General features: G+C 48.5%; 8 protein-coding genes across 8 annotated transcripts; 5 read left to right on the forward strand and 3 right to left on the reverse strand.

Moving 5' to 3' along the window:
• Positions 1-4,063: 4,063 nt before the first annotated feature.
• Positions 4,064-5,611, forward strand: N7525_011316 (basic helix-loop-helix domain-containing protein; the record flags this gene model as incomplete). Its single annotated transcript, XM_002560946.2, has 1 exon — positions 4,064-5,611. One exon carries the CDS (start codon positions 4,064-4,066, stop codon positions 5,609-5,611), a length of 1,548 nt encoding a protein of 515 aa, XP_002560992.2.
• Positions 5,612-6,508: 897 nt separating this feature from the next.
• On the reverse strand, positions 6,509-7,634 carry N7525_011317 (uncharacterized protein; the record flags this gene model as incomplete). Its single annotated transcript, XM_002560947.1, has 3 exons — positions 6,509-6,820; positions 7,011-7,346; positions 7,440-7,634. The coding sequence occupies 3 exons, from the start codon at positions 7,632-7,634 to the stop codon at positions 6,509-6,511; spliced, it is 843 nt and encodes a 280-aa protein (XP_002560993.1).
• A 910-nt stretch (positions 7,635-8,544) lies between these two features.
• On the reverse strand, positions 8,545-9,609 carry N7525_011318 (SUR7/PalI family protein; the record flags this gene model as incomplete). Its single annotated transcript, XM_002560948.2, has 2 exons — positions 8,545-9,122; positions 9,189-9,609. 2 exons carry the CDS (start codon positions 9,607-9,609, stop codon positions 8,545-8,547), a joined length of 999 nt encoding a protein of 332 aa, XP_002560994.2.
• Positions 9,610-10,299: 690 nt separating this feature from the next.
• Positions 10,300-11,754, forward strand: N7525_011319 (uncharacterized protein; the record flags this gene model as incomplete). Its single annotated transcript, XM_002560949.1, has 3 exons — positions 10,300-10,828; positions 10,883-11,482; positions 11,534-11,754. 3 exons carry the CDS (start codon positions 10,300-10,302, stop codon positions 11,752-11,754), a joined length of 1,350 nt encoding a protein of 449 aa, XP_002560995.1.
• Positions 11,755-12,194: 440 nt separating this feature from the next.
• On the forward strand, positions 12,195-13,087 carry N7525_011320 (peptide alpha-N-acetyltransferase complex A subunit ARD1; the record flags this gene model as incomplete). Its single annotated transcript, XM_061215443.1, has 2 exons — positions 12,195-12,555; positions 12,714-13,087. 2 exons carry the CDS (start codon positions 12,195-12,197, stop codon positions 13,085-13,087), a joined length of 735 nt encoding a protein of 244 aa, XP_061067955.1.
• Positions 13,088-13,396: 309 nt separating this feature from the next.
• On the reverse strand, positions 13,397-15,544 carry N7525_011321 (uncharacterized protein; the record flags this gene model as incomplete). Its single annotated transcript, XM_002560951.1, has 1 exon — positions 13,397-15,544. The coding sequence occupies one exon, from the start codon at positions 15,542-15,544 to the stop codon at positions 13,397-13,399; it is 2,148 nt and encodes a 715-aa protein (XP_002560997.1).
• A 1,392-nt stretch (positions 15,545-16,936) lies between these two features.
• Positions 16,937-17,701, forward strand: N7525_011322 (uncharacterized protein; the record flags this gene model as incomplete). The annotated part of the gene is made up of 1 exon (XM_061215444.1): positions 16,937-17,701. One exon carries the CDS (start codon positions 16,937-16,939, stop codon positions 17,699-17,701), a length of 765 nt encoding a protein of 254 aa, XP_061067956.1.
• Positions 17,702-18,601: 900 nt separating this feature from the next.
• Positions 18,602-20,306, forward strand: N7525_011323 (MFS transporter; the record flags this gene model as incomplete). Its single annotated transcript, XM_002560953.2, has 3 exons — positions 18,602-18,985; positions 19,046-19,621; positions 19,692-20,306. 3 exons carry the CDS (start codon positions 18,602-18,604, stop codon positions 20,304-20,306), a joined length of 1,575 nt encoding a protein of 524 aa, XP_002560999.2.
• Between the last annotated feature and the right edge of the window lie 115 nt (positions 20,307-20,421).

Raw genomic sequence — 20,421 nt, forward strand, 5'->3', positions numbered from 1 at the left:
GATGCGACCAACCCGATCGGCGTTAAGTGCTGAAGCTGTCAGATGATGGATTCCAGTGTTGGGGTACAAAGCTCTCGGACCGAGCCCTGTGGGGTTATAGACCAGGATTATCCTCATGGAAAAGATTACCAGAGGAATGAAAGAAATACATATCACTTACCAGGGTGGGAATGTTGCCTACCTAGGTAAGTGGTAAGAGGTTAAGTTGTATGGCAAAGGGCAGTTCAGCAATGAAGTTGGGGAAAGGAGACTAGTGCCTAATAGGGTATAGCGCCAAATATGTATCAAGTATACCCTGGAAGTACATCACCCACCTATAAGCAACTTCACATATTCTTCCATGTCATTTTATATTTTATATATTCTAAGTTCTTATGATGCTATAATATACATAGGTACATATCTTTTATTGTACATATTTACTTCCTTCGCGCTATAACCGCTGGAATATTATCAAAAACCCATAATATGCAGAACAATACTTTCCTATAGATACTTGTTGCATATTGAATCAAATCGACATACTTTAAATGGAGTTTCTGTGTAACTTACTTTGCTATACTATTGATTTACAATATAATAGTGTGTTCTTTACTATACTCGATATGGACTCATGACCATACTTAACCGTCCCCCTCTTTCTGCAACTTTCAGACCATTAGCCCACTGTCGATCCTCCATGGCTGATGCACACCCTGTGGCGATCGGCCGTAACTGTAACAGTAGAGTGCAAAGTCATTATATTGGACAGCCCTGTAGAAGCATTTATTAACGGCTATAGTTGCCGGCAGCCGTATCGGAAGAACTCCGTGGAGATGTTCCAAGGTTGCATACCCATTATATAACCTTTTGACTGTATTCATGTAGCTACCCGTGTACCACCTAGGGGAATTATCCGATAACCATGAGGGCGCTAATATGCACTCCGGACTGCACCGTGGGTAACATTGGCACTAGCCTCATTGTTTCTGCTTTTACTTTTTCTGCTTTCCTGTTTTTTTCCCTTGCTTTTTAACATCTGCTTTACTTTTTGTATTGGTACTCTGTAGAATGTCCGATGCACGAGTCGGTATATCCGTGACCCCCCGGAATGGAGTGCGACCTTAACCACGTACGATGTCGTCATATCAGGGTCCTGTGCACGGGTTAGTCTCAACGTCCTATGTTGCAAGTGGGTTGAATACTATCAAAGTAGATGAAATATAACTCCCTTGCGTCAACCGTGGATACTATGGCCGAACCTTGACGGGACGGGACGTCAGATCCATTTCCCCTCCATAATGGGGAACAGTCTCCATCCGTCGATCCTACGAAAAACCATCTCCTAAACCGGAGTGGCTCACAAAGAGGGGGAAAGTTTGGCGATGTGGCTTAGCACAGTCATACCAAAATGAGGTGTATTGCTTTCATTCACTATTGGTGGAGGGGTCTGAAGACACATTCCAACCCCTCCAATTGTCTCTCTCCACCACATTCTATTCTATTTTCTGATTCGGTTCAAGACCGAACGGTTAAGTCCGAAATCCGAACCAATTAGCTAGATTGGACATTTGAACATTCTAAAAGTTCCAAATATATTGAACTATGACATTATTTCCTTTTGCCGCCGTATCCTCGATCAATACCTCCCTTACGTAGAACAAAATAACCCCAGACGCAAAGGCTAAGTGTGCAGTTAGAGCGGAGCAATAGGAAGGTCCAAGCTCCTTTGAAGATCACAGCGAGATATGATCCTCACTCCAGGTCTCCTCTCTGCACGACATCCCACATGAAGAAGACCGCACTGATCCTCTTGCAGAGTTGATGCTTATGGATGTGGTCTGTGTGCTATTATTTTTCCCTTTTTTTTGGCTTTTCTATTTTCTATTTTTCTATTTTTCTATTAGGTATATATACTAGGATCTTGTCCAATCTCATCTACCTCTGGTATTGCCAAGGTAATGGGATTATGCATCTTATGTTCTCCGGATGATATTTGGGATTAATAGTTATTTTCGCATGCTAGTCGATCTCTACCATTTCTGGTATCTCAAATACTAGTGCTCTGCATAGTTGATGAAATCAACCATGTCCACATGGTCTCATTTGGGGATCTTGAATATGTTCTGCAGACTTCCACTCTGATAGATTAGGGTTTCCTAGCAGATGGGTTTCGGTATGCTTGTAACCCCAAGACCTCATCTGATACATTCTTGCTCTATTCAAGACACCCGTGAGTCATGATCGTAGTAACAGGTGACAAATATCCCAATGTGTATCATGGGATGGCCGCCGTTTTACTTGATCCGGCTGTATCACCCTTCCCCCCTTTGTCCAAGTTTGTTTTTTATTTTGGAATATGATTATATCTTTTTTCTCTCTCTTTAGTCATGTAGTATTTCCTTTTATTATTATTATCTATGTATAGTACGAGAAGACAAGAGGCTCGGGGGTTTTACCGTTGCCACCCCTCCTTCACCCAAAAATCCACTCACATCCATTTACACCCTTTTTCCCTTCTGATCCAGATGGTAGTAGTCAACTTAAATATTAAAATAAAAATAAAATTCAATGTCCGATGGCGTAGGTGAATCTCATCGATTCCCACCGATCGACGGGCTGCATGACCGATGTTGTAATATATCAAATGAGAGATGCAGAAGAGCGCCGCTTGAGTTCATAAAGTCTCCATCCCCTCGGTCTGCGAAGCCTGCAAGTGCTCTTTCTCTGAGTTGTCACTGCATACTTCTATTCTCGAACTTTTCATTCGCAAAGACTCTATACCTGAACTGCTTTAGTATATCAAGGTACGTGGCAAGTCTTCATATATGACATACTCCCTTTGTTCCTGCATCCGTGATCTATGCTCTATGCCTTGTCCCCACATGAGGATGGGGCTCTGCTCATATGTTATACATGGCTTGACCTGCATGCTTATGAAGATGCCTTGGAGATGTCTTGGTCTCCGGGATGTATACTCTTGATCTTTTGTTAACATCCACACAGCAACACAGGTCTATACCTAGGTATACTTATACTTAAGTATACTTATACCAACTGCATACACATCTCTTCTGGTAGGTACAACATTCCATCAAGTACCAAGCCCAACATGTTCTTTTCTTTTGTTATTGGGGGAGTAAGCGCTTGCGTCAACTCGTATTCCGATTGCAATCCGAGCGTGAGCATCAAGCCCCGAGCGAACACCCCAGGGGTCAAGGCGCAAGAGACATCGAATCGCAAATATATACAAAGGTGAATATGAACGGCGAACTATGCTATATATCAAGGATATCAAGGACGTTCTCGAAACTCGGATCGCCACATCTCACCGCCCTCCCACCGCTTGTTCCCCCACTCTTCTCCGGATTCTTGTTTTGCGTCAAACTGGCATCCAACTGCAACTGGATCAACTGGCCTCGACTGGTTTCAACTGGGATCAAACGGGATCAAACTGGGACTGCCTGATTCGGGCTTTATTTCCTGCTCGTTTCTGGTCTTTCGGTCTCTAGTCTTCTCTCCGGATCTTAGTCTTCTTTCATTTCTCGCATTTGCGCACCACTCGGCTTTATTTCTTCTTTCATCGCTTACACAGTTCTTTAGAACTTTTTCAAGATTCTCTTCGCGCCTTGTGCCTTGCGATTGCTCCCAAGACACGTTTGTGGTATCTACACGGCCCCCTCGATTGTCGACTCATCCCGGCTCTAAAGAGGAAATTTCCCCGGCTTATTGGCTCGTCTCACAATCTCCCCGGACTTCATTCCTCCAGGCCTTATTGTTTCAAGGGTAATTATTTGCATTCCTTTTCTGGTCTATCTTGCATTTTATTGGGTTGCCTGTTTTGCCTTGCGCACGGAGGCCACATCTTCAAATCGCCGGGCGGGGTCGAGTCTTGACTAACATCATTTCCATACAGATCGTGACATTCTCACATCCGACACATCTTCCATCCTCTTATCCGGCGTCTCGGATCTAACTTTTGACAACTGTCACGGAGAGTCAGTAGGATCGGCACTACGACTCCTCCCTTAGCCCCTCGCCGATCTGCGCCCCATCCCAAACCCCCCTCAAGATTGTTTCACCGATGGCTGAAGCGAGTCTCTTCATCAAACACGAAACCGACGACTACACCCCTTTCATCATGTCGCACTCCGGTTACTCGATGGGTAATCAATTCCCAACCGATGGGGTCGACCCATCTGACTTGACCATGCAGCAGCAGAATGGTTTCATGCCTTACTCTTATGGTTCGCAACAGAACATGTCATCAAGCTTCAACTTCGGAAACTCCGGCATCGACACAGACGAGTTGTTGGATCTCGAAATCAGCGGCCAGAACGGTCATCAGCGCGATAATGTGAACTATCTCCAGGACCAGTCTGCTGGTGGTATCGCGATGAGTCACCAAAGCCAGATGTCGCATATGTACTCCAACACTCCGGATAATGCCCCCATGGCCAGCCCATTCGTCCAGAACAGCTTCAACTACGAACAGTACCGCATGAACCAGCAAAATCCCCACGTGCACAATGCCAGCTCTTTCGACCAGAATTACCTCGGCACCAAGCGCCAGAGCTTGCAAGGCATGGACCGTCCTTCATCTGACGGCCGCAGCCCCATGACTCCAAAGACACCGGCACTGGGTTCCTTGACATTGGGTACTCCTGAGTCTGGCAGCTTCCCGTCTCAGCCTATCCGGACCGGACTGCAAGCTCGCCACCAGAAGACCCTGTCCAACCAGTGGGATGGAACCCCTGGCAGCGGACAGTCGTACGTCGAGTCATCTCCCATCTCATCTCCTCCTAATCAATCGCACCACGCTGGAATCTCCGAAATTCTCAAGTCTGGGAAGCACGCCTCTCTGCCCGCTAAGGTTGACACTCATCTCCCTGGCGGTGGTGGAGACCTCGAATCCCAGGAAGCCAAGCGCCGGCGTCGTCGTGCTTCGCACAACCTAGTCGAACGCCGCCGACGCGACAACATCAATGAACGCATTCAGGATCTCTCCCACCTAGTCCCTCAGCACCGACTCGAAGACGACAAGGTCCGAAAGCAACTTGTGAACAGCAGCGCTCTCTCCATGGCCGGCGGAGGTGGAAATGCCGCCACATCTCTTCTTGCTGGGGGCAACGGCCGCCGTGCGACAGCGGGTAACATCACAATGGGTCTCCCCATCGAAGAAAAGGAGAAGGGTCCTAACAAGGGCGACATCCTCAACGGTGCCGTCAGCTGGACTCGCGATCTGATGTGGGCCCTGCACGTCAAATACCAGCAAGAAGCGGAACTCGCGGAGTTGATCGGCAGTCTGGGTGGAACCTGGCCCTTCGAGCAAACCGAAGAGGAGAAGCGCATGCGCAGCGAGATCCTCGATGCACTGGAGAGGAATGATCCAACTTCCTTCAGCTACACCCGTGGACCTGGTAGCGGTCTGCGCGTCCCCAAGCACACTAACATCGCCGGCGATGCCGTGCACGGCGGCGACATGTCCGGCTTGACTCCTCCCAGCCTGAGTCCTTCGTTCCACAGCGGCACCAGCAGCGCCAACGGCGCCGGTCAACCCCAGTACTGGAACAGTGCTGGCCATGCTGCTATGAGCTTTAAGGAGGAGGACGAGTACGGCATGGAGATGTAAATGGCTCGTTCGTGCCTTTCTTTTGGTCATTTGAGTTGACCTTTGCATACACGGCGTATTAATACGGGGACCGATCAGTCGGCGTATCAGGAGTGAAAGACAACGGGCTTATGATTTCTTTCTTTTTCTCTTTTCTCTTTCTTGTGTTGTGATTAAGGCATCCATGTCAGTACGAGTAATTCTCTTCTTTTCTCTTCTTGTCTTGCTTTTTTGAATCTTTCCTGGGGCTTGTGCTTCTTTCGGCTTTACCTTGCTTTATTCTTATTCCATATCGATACCCCGTTTATTTCCTTGATCTTTTTCTCGACTTGAGCTACGCCATGGACGACCCCATCTTCGGATAGCGTTCATGGTTTTCAGTTCTATGCATGTTTTTTGTTTACTATTTGTGTCCTGAATCCATTAAGGTTTTGAAATTTGATCTTCCTATTCTCTGATTCTGTGTGCTTGGGCATCTGTTGCACAATAAACGTGATTGCATCTTCCCTAATACCCCTTTTGCTTCTCCTGATGCCGAGTATCCATCAATCCATCTATGGTCTGTAGCACAGCATATGAGTTTTTGAGGCGCATATATGTAGTTGTTCCGTAGAAGAATACGTTAGTTAGGGGACAATAGAGAACGATCCTCCAATCAAATATACTAGGTCATCACACCGCAACGGTATATCTCCCCCATTCTAAACACCACAATGGATGTGATCAGTTAGGTATCACCCCTATTCCACATTATACTACATCTACATAGCACCATCTACAAGCAGAAACAAGGAAAGCAAGCACTCAGATTACAAAATATATATAGAGCCACCCACTATCCAAACCACATAACCAAAAACAACCACAGAAATAACAACCTATTAACCAACCAACCAGCGCCCGACAAGCAAAAACAATTCACCAAGCAGCATGACCACCGTCAATACGGAGATCACTACCAGTCATGAAACTGCTCGCATCCGAAAGCAGGAAAACAGCAGCACCGCGATACTCCCGCGGATGGGATAACCGACCTAGCATATTCTCTTTGGCGAATTGGACACGACGCTCGGGATACTCAACGAACATCATCTCCAACATCGGGGCGAGGATGTAGCCGGGGGAGAGGGTGTTGACGCGGATATTGTACGGACCCCATTCGGCGGCGAGGTTGCGAGATAGTTGGATCACGGCTGCTTTGCTTGCGTTGTAGACGGGACAGATTAAGCCCTGTTTGCATTAGTGATGATATCCGTAGGATAGGAATGATGGTATAGGGAGGAGGAAGAGATGCGAAACTTTGGTAAGAACCCAGGCGATGAAAAAAAAAAAAAAAAAAAAAAAAAGACAGAAGGATAGAAAGGAACGAAGAAAGAAAGATAGAATAAAGATAGAAAGAAAGAAAAAGAAAGCAACCCACCCTATTAACAACAGTCCCACTCATACTAGCAACTAGCACAATACTCCCCCCATTCCCAAACCGAACCATCTGCCTCGCAACAGCCTGAGCCGTCATGAATACCCCGGTGACATTAACCTCAAGCAAAGCATTACTATCCTTCGCGGAGTATTCCAGAGCAGGGGTCTCCTGCTGGATAGCAGCTGCAGCGATGAGGCCGTCTACACGACCCTCGCGATTGGCGATATCTTCGACGACGGCATTGAGGAGGATTGTGTCGCGCACGTCGACGCAGCGGTACTGCAGCTCGGTGTGCCATGTGTTGGCGCGTTGCTGGTTCTCGATGAATTCTGGTGTCTTTAGGAGTAAGTTTTGTCTTTATTTTAGTGGAGATTGGAGATTGGAGGTTGTAGTACTCCGATTGTAGTACAATCACAAGGGAACACATACCGGCTCTGGGAGATGGTCTAGAGCGTATACTTTGGCGCCCGCCTGTAAGAGAGCCTCTGCTAGGGTCAGGCCTAGGCCGCGGGCGGCGCCTGAGATTAGGATTACTTTGCTTTTTAGGTTGAAGTCGGGGAGGGTTTGGTTTAGGATGGGGGTGGGGACTGGGGCTGAGGTGGGGAGCTCGGTTATGGATGACATTGGATGTTGATTAGGATGGTTTTGGAATTAGATGCTGTTGGGATATTAAAGTAATAGAAGGTGATGAAGGTGAAGATGTGAAGTCCGATGGACCTTAATCATGCAAACAGTGGAGGCTCTTTATAGTTTTTCATACATTCATGATGCTTCTGGGCATTAGGTCGCGTGAACAGCAGAAATTGAAGGGACACAAGGGAATGTTTCTTGTTTTCTTTCCCCGGGTGGGTTCTGGCTTGGATATGGCTATTGGATGTACCGAGGATGATGTTTAAGGTTGTATGTTGTATACGAAGATCTAGGCTATCCGGGGTATCCATGGATATATTGTACTTGATATTCAGATCCAGCTAATGATCAAGAATCAGCTTGAAGATCTGTCTTTTTTCACTGAGTTAAGGTCTATGGTGTCTGGTCTATAATAGATCTAATCGATCCCAACCTGCGGCCTCTTGGAGTGTTTGTCTGGTTGCCAGAGCTGATCGATAGCATTTGACGTACGCATTGATGATCTGTGTGGTAGGAAGCTACAGTGGAGGGACTATCTATAGGATATATGGACAAGACTGAGGATTAGATCGGAGGAGCGGGAATTGTGGCAAAGATCTTGAGCTTACAGGTCTGTGACGTATCCAAAAGGCTTGGCCAAAAGACCTGGAAATTGACGGAATTTATATGATTTAGATTATTTATATAATTTATATATTCAAAATTCACTTTGAGATAAATATTCTAAGACAGAAATGCCCTCCTTTACAGTCAAATCGTAAATCATGAGGTAGATGATGGTAGATCATATGGGTAAATGTCCAGAAATGGGAGCACTATAAGCAGAGGGATATTGGGATATTGAGACAAACCCCACAAATATGATAAAATAAATCCGAATAGAACATGGCCAGAAAAAGGAAAATCAGTTGGAGATTGCATGGGGTTCACCATCTTCGGTCGCAGTGGGGGCAACGGACTTCTCGCGCCAATTAACACCCTTCGACTTAAGCTCCTTACGAGCCTTGCGACCACGACAACAAGCCGCACAGCAAGAGCCGATCTGAAGGATAAAGGCGATCAAACTGAACGCCGAAGCAATCCACATAAAGACCATCATCTGGGTGCCGACGTGCCCCTGGATGTTGAGACTCGGGTCGGCGTTTGAGAAGACGTTGGCGAAGATCACGAACATCACCGTCGCGACAGCAGACCCGACGACCGTCACCAGCGCGGTGAAAAATGTCAAAATCAACATGGGCAGGGCGCGCAGCCAGACGAAGGTTCGCCGACGGTGGGGTGGATTTCCCGCGGGCGGGTGGCCGTCATTGTACCCTGCTGCCCAGGCTTTGATGCTCCGTGGGTGTCGAGAGGATACGGCGAGCGGGGCGACGAAGATCAAAACAAAATTCAGGACTGCTGCGGCGAGGAGGAGTCCGAACATCCAGTGGGAGGCGGTGCGGGCTAATTTCAATGGGCTTTCAATGTCGGCCGGGAGAGCGACTACGTGGGGCCGTTAGTCTTTACATTCCAGGGGTGTCCTTGCGGGGGATATTGGTATAAACGTACCCGTAGCACCGGCCAGCAGCTCATTCAAGATGATCTCAACCGGATTGAAGGCATAGAGAGTCTCCGGCTTGGAGCAGTGGGTGATTCCCTGTCCATTGTATCCTTCACAAAAGTTCCATAGGCCGACCTGGTAGAAGTCGTGCAGACCGATTGTTTGGGCGATGGAGTTGATAAGGACGGCATTGGGGATGGAGACCGGGATGATATTGGCAAGATCGAGGTAGAGGAAGTATGTACTGCGGAGGACTGGTTTATTGGAGGTGTTGCCAATGACTACCAGTACCAAAAAGATCCAAGCGATCAAATACAACAGCGACCGTAATATGCGATGCCAGTGGACGGTGGACTTTCGCTGGCGGTCGATTGGACTCGTGGATTTGAAGAAGGGAAGCTTCCGCTTGCCATTGTCTGTCTCATGCATGGTAGGATAATATTGGGGGAAAAGGAGAGAATATCCAAAAGGCCGAAGAGAAGAAAGAGAAATTTAGGGTTCGCCGAGATGACGTTAGAACATCTCCCAGGGAAAAAGATGCCCAGCTGTTTTTGAGCTAAGTGGATATGTTTACCGGGTCTATATTGGGTCGATTGGGTCTATTGGGTCGATTGGGATTCAAAATGTTCAAATTTAAATTTCATCAGATCGTCGTTCTTAAGATCGTCAGTGGCTGGACACTAGTGTTGGCCCCCTGGCCTATGATGATCATTTAGGTTTATTTTAGTACGTTAAAGGACATGGAAGAACATGTTAAACTGCAAGAGAATGGAAATATCACCGGGTAAATTGGGGCAGATTAGGTAGAAGCATATATGTGTCGTATTAATAGGGTGAGACAGAGTAGCTCTACTCCGTCGACTTAGTTCGACCTAAATATGTAACAGGCAGCAATCGGCATAAGAGCCAAGAGGCTGGAGATCACTGCCTTCCGACTTCGCCCCCTTATATATAAAAGGAATATAAAACGAATATAAAAATCTCATTGGCCCGTCATTCTCCCTTATTGGTGATCGACGTCATTAGTTAAAATCTCCACTTGATTAGGTAAGTTGAAGTATTTCCCCAAGGTCTTCTCCTATCTTGTCTTGGGCACATTGTTATCCCATATCACACACTATGAGGTGGCCTACGGTTCTTCTCGGCCTCCTCGCCGTCGCCCTGGCCCAGGACTCATCAACCGAATCCTCCGAATCCGGGACGACCACCGATGGCACGGTTGTGTCTGTCACAACTCCCGTGGCCATTCCTTCAGGTACCTACCAAGAATTCAGTACAACAATCACACTGAGTGACGGTGATGAGTCGGTTATTGCATCGACCACTCATTATAATGGCACAAGGACTGCCTCCAACCAGACGGCAGTCACCACGACTTCCGACTCGTTGACTTTGCTGGTGGGCGGTGGAGGAACGACAGTGATCGGGAACAATAGCATGAACGCGACTGCGACCGCCACTGGTACAGCTACAAACACACCTGTCGTCAATACTAGGCCCTGTAACAACTACCCCGAGTTCTGTACTAGAAAGTACTCCAACATTACCATGGTCGCAGCGCACAACAGCCCGTTTGTGCGCAAGAACAGCGTCGCCGCCAACCAGGAGCTGGATGTGACGACACAACTCAATGATGGAGTTCGCACTCGTAAGTGGAGCTTGGCTTTTGTAGGAACTAAACCCTGATTAACCTGTGGTCTAGTGCAATTCCAAACTCATTACGTGAATGGCACTATATATCTGTGCCACACAACCTGCCAATTGCTCAACGCCGGCACCCTCGAAGAATACCTGATCGACGTCAACAAGTGGATGCGGAGGAACCCGTACGACGTGGTGACCTTCATCATCGGCAACTTCGACTATGTCTCGCCTGAGAACTTCACCACCCCCATCTACAACTCCGGCCTAAAGGACCTGATCTACACCCCCACCAAGGTCCCAATGGCCCTGAACGACTGGCCCACACTCTCAGAGATGATCCTGAAGCAGAAGCGCGCAGTCTTCTTCATGGACTACCAAGCCAATCAAACCGCGCACCCATGGCTGATGGATCAATTCTCGCAGGTGTGGGAGACGCCCTTCTCGCCCACCGACCCTGCCTTCCCCTGCACACAGCAACGCCCACCCGGTCTGTCCGAGGCAGACGCCAAGGACCGCATGTACATGGCCAATCACAATCTGAACCTGCAGTTGAATCTCGGATCTCTGAGCATGTTGATCCCCAATACTGCTCTGCTTGATGAAACCAATGCCGTGAATGGCAGTGGCAGTCTGGGTGAAATGGCCCAGGAATGTAACAGTGAGTTGAGACTGTATTTGATTTTTGACGTGCATTGCTAACTCGGAAAAGAAACATGGGGCCGTCCGCCTAACTTCCTTTTGGTGGATTACTATAACTACGGCGATTTCAACGGCTCAGTCTTCGAGGTCGCTGCCCAGATGAACAATGTCACTTATGACCGTAATTGCTGTGGCAAGACGTCTGGTGCTCTGCGCGAGGTTTCTGTCGGCGGCATGTCGACTGTGCTTCTGGTGGCAGTGGGAGTGCAGATGCTGATGTCTGCGTTCTGATTTCCACGATATCTATGATTTGTATTTTGGATGCATGACCGGATTGGTCGTCGGCGCTAGGTTTCTTTTTTTACCTTTTCTTTTTTTCTGGCCGTACATATTACTTTGTACTGGATATGAATTTGATATAGTACTTACAGGTACAATGTTGTAGTTATTTTAGTTATTGATCTATACTTAAACAGTCAACAAGCAGACATCCGCATTGACTGGACTCTAACAAATCAAAATAAGAGATTTCCAAAGAACCAACTCCTTTCCATCCAACAAAACCAACCTTGGAACATACCAAGCAGAACATCCAAGAAGAACATCTTAAAACATATCCATCAGCTCCCGATATCACATGACCCCTCCCCACCGCACCGCAAACCAACTCCACCCTATCACCCTCACACCAAACCTCACCCCTCACCCCAAGCTCTCGCCAAACCGCCAAAATGGTCGACATCGTCCCTCTAAGCAGCTACCCCTCCTACATCGACCTCCTCCCCTCAATCCAAACCTGCAACATAACAAACCTACCCGAGAACTACTTCCTAAAATACTACCTGTACCACGCCCTGACCTGGCCGCAGCTAAGCTTCGTCGCGGTCGTGCGTCCGCGCGGCGGATACAAGTCCAGCCCCGCAGGCATCGCCGGCAATGTCTCAGGCGAGTATCCCAAGGTCGTTGGATACGTGCTTGCAAAGATGGAGGAGGAGCCCACAGACGGCTTGCAGCATGGTCATATTACCAGTCTGAGTGTTATGCGGACGCATCGGAGGTTGGGGATTGCGGAGAGGTTAATGCGGATGAGTCGTGAGTGGCACCTTTTTTTTCTTGATTTTGCATGCGTTTCTTGATTTTGCATTTTACATACATTTCTGGGTTCTGTGTTTGCATCCACGTTGGAAATGATCAAAGCTGGATATCCTGGACATTCCATTACAGTTCCGAGCTAATATCCATTCTTACAGAACGCGCAATGGCCGAGTCTCACCGCGCGCATTTCGTCTCCCTGCACGTGCGCATGTCGAATGTTGCTGCGCTGCGACTGTACCGCGATACGCTTGGCTTTGAGGTCGAGAAGGTCGAGGATGGGTACTATGCCGATGGCGAGGATGCGTATGCTATGCGCTTGAACCTGCAGAGCATGTGGCTTGATTGGAAGGCCATCGAGAAGCGGGATGCGGAGAATAATAAGGAGAAGAATGGGGAGGAGGGGAATGAGGATGAAGGGGAGGAGGTTGGCGATCTTGGGAAGAAGGATGCAGAGAAGATGATTCGGGTTAAGGTCGGGAGGGGACTTGGGGTTGGTGATTTGGTGGAGAAGAATGAGTCCAAGGCTTGAAGATATGGATGTGAATATAGATGCAAACGGTGATGAATGCTCTTTGTATGTATAGAGATATTTTGAAAAAAAGTTTCATTTCAGTATATTTGGAATGTGTGTGTAGATGGAGATGCGAATTGTAAAGTTTTCGCGAATGTCCTGTGTATCAATATGAATCGTGACTTCGTCAACTTGGATGTGGTCGAGACTTGAACTATACATTGAGAAGCAAACCGTTTTTCGCCGTCCTCCCAAGGAAAGATTGAACTCCAAGCTGAAAACAGAATTAAAGAAAATGGAAGATCAACAATATCCAGCTATTCCAGATCATTTACTTCCCGAATCATCCTCTTTCGACTGTTGCTTTTTCACCTTGCGCGGCAATAGCATGTCCTTTAACCGACTAGACGTGTCAGTCGGTTTCACTTTCTTGCCAGAGGCAGAGTCCCCAGTAGGTGGCAAGTCCTGAGTGCTCGGCCGTGAGATAGCAGGGGAAGAAGGATTAGAAGCAAATCCAAAGCCAACACTCGCGCTATTCGGTGTAGAAACCGGACTAGGCTCAGTTTGTGTGCTGACCGGACGTGGAGGCATAGGTGGTTTGGATCGCTGAGAATCTTCCAGCCGCAGCATCCCAAGCTGCTGATCTGGCGGCTGGTCATGCATATGTTGCACCTTATCACCTTCATTAGCGCGAGCTTGTCGGACCTGGCGGCGTCGGATGCGTCTGCGCTCGCGCTGCTCGTCCCGTGCTCGGCGCAGCGTGTCCCGGAACGCCTTCTTGGTGGCGCGCATTTCTTCCTTCATGGCGCGTCTATCGACCGAGTTGCGCTGCTGCTGCTCGGGTGAGTCCCAGCGACCCCAGTCGGTGTCGCTGGATTGCTGGTTGTTTTGTTGGCTTTGGCTGAAACCGGCTCGCCAGTTATTTTTACCGGAGAATTTGGCTTCTCGGCGGGACTCTTGCAGGACTGAGATTTGCCGGCGGAGATCGACGGCCGCGTCATATAATACTCGATCGTGACGATCGTCCAGGAGTTCCAACTGAGTGCGCACCGTGGCAAGGTCTGATACGTCTAGGTCCGATGTTGTCGATAGGGAGTCAATTGAGCTGAACGAGGACTCGGATGAGACGGAGCTCACCGAGACTCGTCTGGTTCGTTCGGCCGCGGGAGGCTCTATTAGAAGCTGTTCCGCTGGAGGCTTAGGTTTGTTGCTATCGATCCGGCTGATTGTCTCAGGCCGACTCGTCGGGTTAGGACTTGTAGGGCTGGGGCTTTGAATGGGGGTCGTTGGGCTATTGGCGATGGGACGAGGCGAGTTATCCCAGGCCGGCCGGGGGTAGTAGCCACCACCATATGGAGGCCCAGTCATTGGTGCTTTCCGACTATGAAGCCTTGCCTGCTCTTCAATCCAGCGGCCATGTGCAATAGCCTGTTCCTCGACCTGACGTCCATAATGCTGCGCCTGCGCACTGATTTGGTCTCCATATTGTAGTGCCTGTTCGCTGAACCGCTCCCCATATTTCTGCGCTTGTGATGCGATCTGTGAGATCCACCCACGCGTTCCGCTCTTGGTGCCGTTGTTGGGATACTGCGGTTGCTGCTGCGGATAGTTCCAATTGTTCCATTGCCATGCGCTTTGAGGTGGATGGGGGTAATATTGGGGTGGCTGGTTAGGGGATATGGGAGGAGGGTATGGAGGGACGCCATATACACCATATGGAGATGGGGGCACATGTACGTGGGGGTTGGCGAACCGAGGAGGAGGCATGGACCAAGGGGTCGGCGAAGGAACATGTTGCCCAGGCACAGGCGACGGAGCATTTGAATTTCGAATAGGCTGACCTTCCACTGAACCCGTTGCCGCTGGATAGCATCGAGGACATAAAGCGGACGACGGTGCGGAATCAGGTTCGCCCACATAGACAAAGACAACATGAGTAGCGCGGAGCCCGAAAAAGCATTCGTTCCATTCGGCGACAACGGCAGCGATTCGAGCCTTCCGTTGCTCATCAGTCTCCTGCGGGCGATCCTTGCGGTCACGTCTAATTTCCGCTCGTAATTGCCGTGGAAGGTGTTGAGAGGATGCAGCCAGCCCTAATTGCGGAGGAAAGAGGTACTTCAAGAAAGTGTCCCAGTCCTGTTGGGTAATCTCATTGAACCGCGAAGCCCAGCAACGCGGCCGTCGTGGAAAATCCTTGGCTTGGCTCCGGGGGTAGATGGTCATATGATGTGGTAGAAGACCCCGGCTTTCGTCTATGACTGAGGGGAGCCGTTCCTCAAAGTACGCAGCGGCAGATCTGAAATGTGTCGGCACAACCGTCGGCTGTGTCGGGACACGAGAACTACTTGCATCCTGCGTCGGGGAGACACTCACGCCAGGAGCAATTGCCTGAGAGGAAGTGTTGTTCCGGCTGTTCGGTGCGAGTAATGGGTCGACGGCCGAGTACGGGGGTGGTGGAGCCTCCTCCTGGTCCATTTTGAGAAGGCGGTTACGGTCGGCCTGGGAAGAGCAACGGGCGGCAAGAATTTAGTGGCCTCGGAAGCGCTATAGGACTTTTGTCAGACCTGAATCCCCATGCTGTGATAAGATAACGAAGACCTGAGGGTGTTGGAAGGCAGCAGGATTACTGTAGATGGGTCATGTTAGCGTCAAATACTTGGCGCATCATTTTTCGAGAGACGTTGTATCCTACCTGGAGAGCGGACGGAGTGACTCGCAAGGACAAAAGGTATACTGATACCGTGATGAAGGGGGAGACGAGGAAGAAGGTGGATCTCGGGGGAGCGAAGAAAGTGACATTGGGATATTGGCGGAGACGATAAGATAACTTATCTCCTTATCGATTGCCCAAGTGCCAAGACAACTTTCAGGCGCAAACTTCCAATGTTGGGAATACATATGTTTGCAAGATTGAACAGACTGACGTTAGGAGGATTGAATGCTGAATGCCAGAGGTAATCTATTAGTGGCTATCTACATAGCCATTTTCACATCGAGAGACTATGGTGTGAATGGTGCTTTGAATGTATATTTGGCGGAAGCTGAGGAACTATAAATTCATTATGATCCCCATAGGACTTTTTGACGCATTGCCCAAGCTCTTTCTGCTTGGCTTGGAAACACACCTTCGAACCTTACTCATGTATGTTGTAACTGGAAAACTGGCATTGTTGTTAGAAAGCAGAGAATCCATTAGGCAAACCAGCATATAGCTCCCATCGTTGGAAGGATGCAACAAGCGACACTTGTAGTATGTCGAAGTCCGTATTATTTTATCTCATATTGATGGATCTGAGGTATACTAGGCTGCGGACATTTGCAGTTCATGGTGCTTTTACTTTGGCCAAGGTGCGCACACTGCTGGTGGCGGTAGATGGATTCTTGGATCAAGTATGCATAGTGCCTTTGGGCGGTAAACTATTCCTCATCTGTCACTATCTATGAGAGATTGTAAGTGAGGCTATATTGTAGATCCTGTCCGCCCGAACCATTTCATCGACTTTCATTCTCTCATCTCTTCTCCTTTCTCCCGTACACCTCGATTCTTTTCTAAAAAGCTGCAGTCAAATACCATTTCCTGTTAGCAGCTTGAAAATCTTTCTTGGCCCACAAGGCTGCTCGGTTGTCTCAATTGTGGTATGGAATCTACTATCTTCTGATCTTCGGTTGTTGACTGAAAGACAACAAGAGGCATCCACACCACAGATACACGCCCCCGTGGTGTAGGAAAATATTTCATTCGACCAATCGATTCGGTAAGTGGTCATATATTTACTGTGAGAGCTATTAAAAAATTACAAACTAACATGGTTGGTGTTCGTATAGTCCCAGGCAGCGTATCCTCTCACTTTACAACGACACGCCAAGATGTCTACAGAGCACACTCGCGATTGGTCGACCCTGCTTCCAGTTGAGAAGCCGACTGGAGAAATTGACCAGGCATTTGAGCTGCCACAAATCGGCTGCTTCACCCTGTACCAGTTTCCCTGTGTTCTAAAACATCCCAAGGACTATCCCACCTGGCGCACTGAGATCAACCAAATCCTCAAAATCCACAGACTCCATCGGCTCATTGACTCTGGCATCCCCCGCCCTTACAAGGACTCGCCCAATGCTAGGAGATGGCAACAGATGTCCATCGAGGTCCGCAACTGGATCGCGTGGAACATGAATCCAATCCTTGTGCGCATGATTGTGAAGGGCCAGCCTCGAGCTGAACTGGCCGATGAGTTCATGATGGGGACTGAGACGATTCTTCAGCGGTTTGCTCGTAGTCCCGCAGAGGACTACGAGAGTATCTCCGCCACTTTATTCAAGCTCATTGAGTGCAAGCGTCGTGACTTTCCTAATGCCCGGGAGTTTGCTCGATGTGTCATGGAGAGTTACACTCTCACCATGAATATGAAAATGGGAATTCAGCCATTTGTCCCGGTGCTGATTCTGTTGTCGGAAATTGAGGATGATGTGGGAACAGAATTTGTCAACCTGAGATATGACCAGCTGGCGAATATGCACAACCCCGCCCAGGATATTACCCAGGCATACTTTGAAAACTTTTACTTCGACGTGTTGGAGCACCTTGAATCGATGGCTGAGACAACTGGCGATGTGGTTCCTCCATTGACCGAATGACTATGTTTGATGACGATGGAAGTCTTTGAGCGTGCAACAAGAGCATGGAAAGAACATGGCTAACCTTTGTCGTGGGATAACCAATGGCCCTACAAAGGATAGCTTTATTCTGGTTGAAAATGATATGAAGTGTGTTCGAAGACGTTGAAAAGGGGAGAATGAACATGATATGGAGGGTGTTTTCCAGAGGTTGTTTCGAACAGTGGATTGGTCCGAGAGGACAAACTGTGTGGTCGAGGCACATGCCATCAATTGCTTGTAGTTCCCATCAAATGAAATCTTTACTCAAGTTTGATAATCACAACCCCTCGACATCACAAGGCTGAACCCTATGAGTTATGCGCATTAAAATAAACATAAGGTTCCATGCGATATGAAAGTGGCCCCACACTGAGACCACGGCACCACCAAGCAATGATTCAGCGCCTGACGGTTCGATCGTTTCCAGGATTGTGATTGGTCAACAAATATAAATAGTGGAGCACTGAATCATCGCTCGGAAGTGTGTCCATCACGTTGTCAATGCATGGCGGTCCGAAGTTGAATACTTCGTCGGGCTTACGCGAGTTTTCTCGATTTATGAACCACTTTTACAAACATAATCGTATTTATGACTCAATATAGGCCAGTAATAACGCTAATTGTGGGATATATCGGATAACTTCCGGAATTTATACAGGACCCCTCGGACATCGCCTTGCTGATCATAGCCTGATCTACTGTGTTTCTTAAAATTTTTACTTTTATATAAGATCGAATCTTCCTATTTTTACACTCGTTTGATACTATCCAACTTTGCTTCTCCTTACACACCCATCTATTTAATTTGTCTCTATACTACTCCCACGCGTCAAGGACACCCATTCTTGTCTATATTTCCATAAATACTTGTCACCCACCATGGATGCTCTCCAAAAAGAGTCCATTTCAACTCAGCCAACTCTCAACGAAGGAGACAGCGTCAGAAACCAAACCCTGGACCTCGAAAAACAGTCAACGAAGCAAACCACCGGGACATCAGAACCAACCAAAGAACTATTCCCAGAAACAGACCTCAGCCTTGGATTAGTAGGCTGGGATGGACAAGATGATCCAAACAATCCCCAGAACTTCCCAGCCAACAAAAAATGGTCCTTGCTCGCCCTAATCAGTGTCATGACTCTGATCTCCCCGCTTGCCTCGAGCATGTTCTCACCCGCCATTTCATACGTGGCAATGGAGTTCGGAGTAATGGATCAGACAATCTTGTCTTTCAGTGTTAGCATCTATATCCTCGGATATGCTGTGAGTTCACCTCACCTTCATCATCTACGCAATTCAATCCATCTAATATCACGGATCTAGTTCGGCCCCCTTCTACTTGCCCCTCTGAGTGAAGTCTACGGCCGCCGCGTCGTTCTCAGCGGCGCAAACTGGTTTTTCGTAGTCTGGCAAATTGGCTGCGCTCTTGCAAACAACATCGAGACTCTCATCATCTGCCGCCTCTTCGCTGGAATCGGCGGTTCGGGATGTCTAACACTCGGCGCAGGTGTGATCGCAGATCTGTTCCCGCGGGAGCAGCGCGGCATGGCAACCTCTGTATGGGCTATGGGACCACTTATTGGACCTGTTGTTGGGCCTATTGCCGGTGGATTCCTCGGACAGGAAGCCGGCTGGCGCTGGGTGTTTTGGCTACTTCTTATTGTTGGTGGTGTGGTGTCGTTCGGTGTTGAGGTTCTGAACAAAGAGACTTATGCCGATGTTCTTATTCGGTGGAAGACCGAGAAACTCGCGAAGGAAACAGGTAGAACTGATCTGCGGAGTGCTTATGACACAAATAAGGGGTCTGTTGGTTTGACACAGACCCTGGTGCAGAGTTTCAAGAGGCCGGTTTTGCTATTTGTCAAGTCGCCGATTGTTTTCCTTCTGTGTGTTTATATGGTGAGTCCAAATTCCGCCCTGATATACGAAAGCCTTTTCCATAACTGGTTTACTAACATCATATCTCTAGTCTTTCGTCTACGGCCTGCTCTACCTCTTCTTCACCACCATCCCCAGTGTCTTCACTCAGAAATACGGCTTCTCCGTTGGCCTATCAGGACTTGCATATCTCGGTATTGGCTTCGGTTTCATCGGCGGTCTTGCAATGATCGCCTTCACAAACGACCGGTTGGTCATGGCAGCTACAGCAAAGAACGGCGGCAAGTTCGAACCCGAGATGCGTCTCCCAACGATGATCATCTTCGCCTGCATCCTTCCAATCAGCTTCTTCTGGTACGGGTGGTCAGCCGATAAGCATGTGTTTTGGATTGTTCCTATCATTGGCATGTTCCCCTTCGGCGTCGGCATGATGGGCGTGTATATGCCCATCCAGACATACATCATCGATTGCTATCCCAAATATGCAGCGTCTGCCAATGCCACTTTGACAGCTACTCGTTCACTGGTTGGAGCTCTGCTTCCGCTTGCTGGGCCGAAGATGTTCGATACTCTGGGTCTTGGGTGGGGCAACTCGTTGCTTGGATTCCTGGCTTTGGCATTCATCCCGATTCCTATTCTCTTCATCAAGTACGGAAAGGTGATCCGGGAGAAGTGGCCTGTGGATCTTGATGGCAAAAGGGCTTGAGCTGCTGCCATCTTCAGGACATCCAACTCCCTCCACATAGACCTCTGTTTCCATGACCGGGGATGATGTTTAACGACCCGCATATAGAACGTGCATATACACAATTAATGTAATA

The sequence above is a fragment of the Penicillium rubens genome (genome assembly GCF_028828025.1).
Source record: "Penicillium rubens strain IBT 27055 chromosome Unknown utg000004l_segment0_segment0, whole genome shotgun sequence".
NCBI lineage: Eukaryota > Fungi > Ascomycota > Eurotiomycetes > Eurotiales > Aspergillaceae > Penicillium > Penicillium rubens.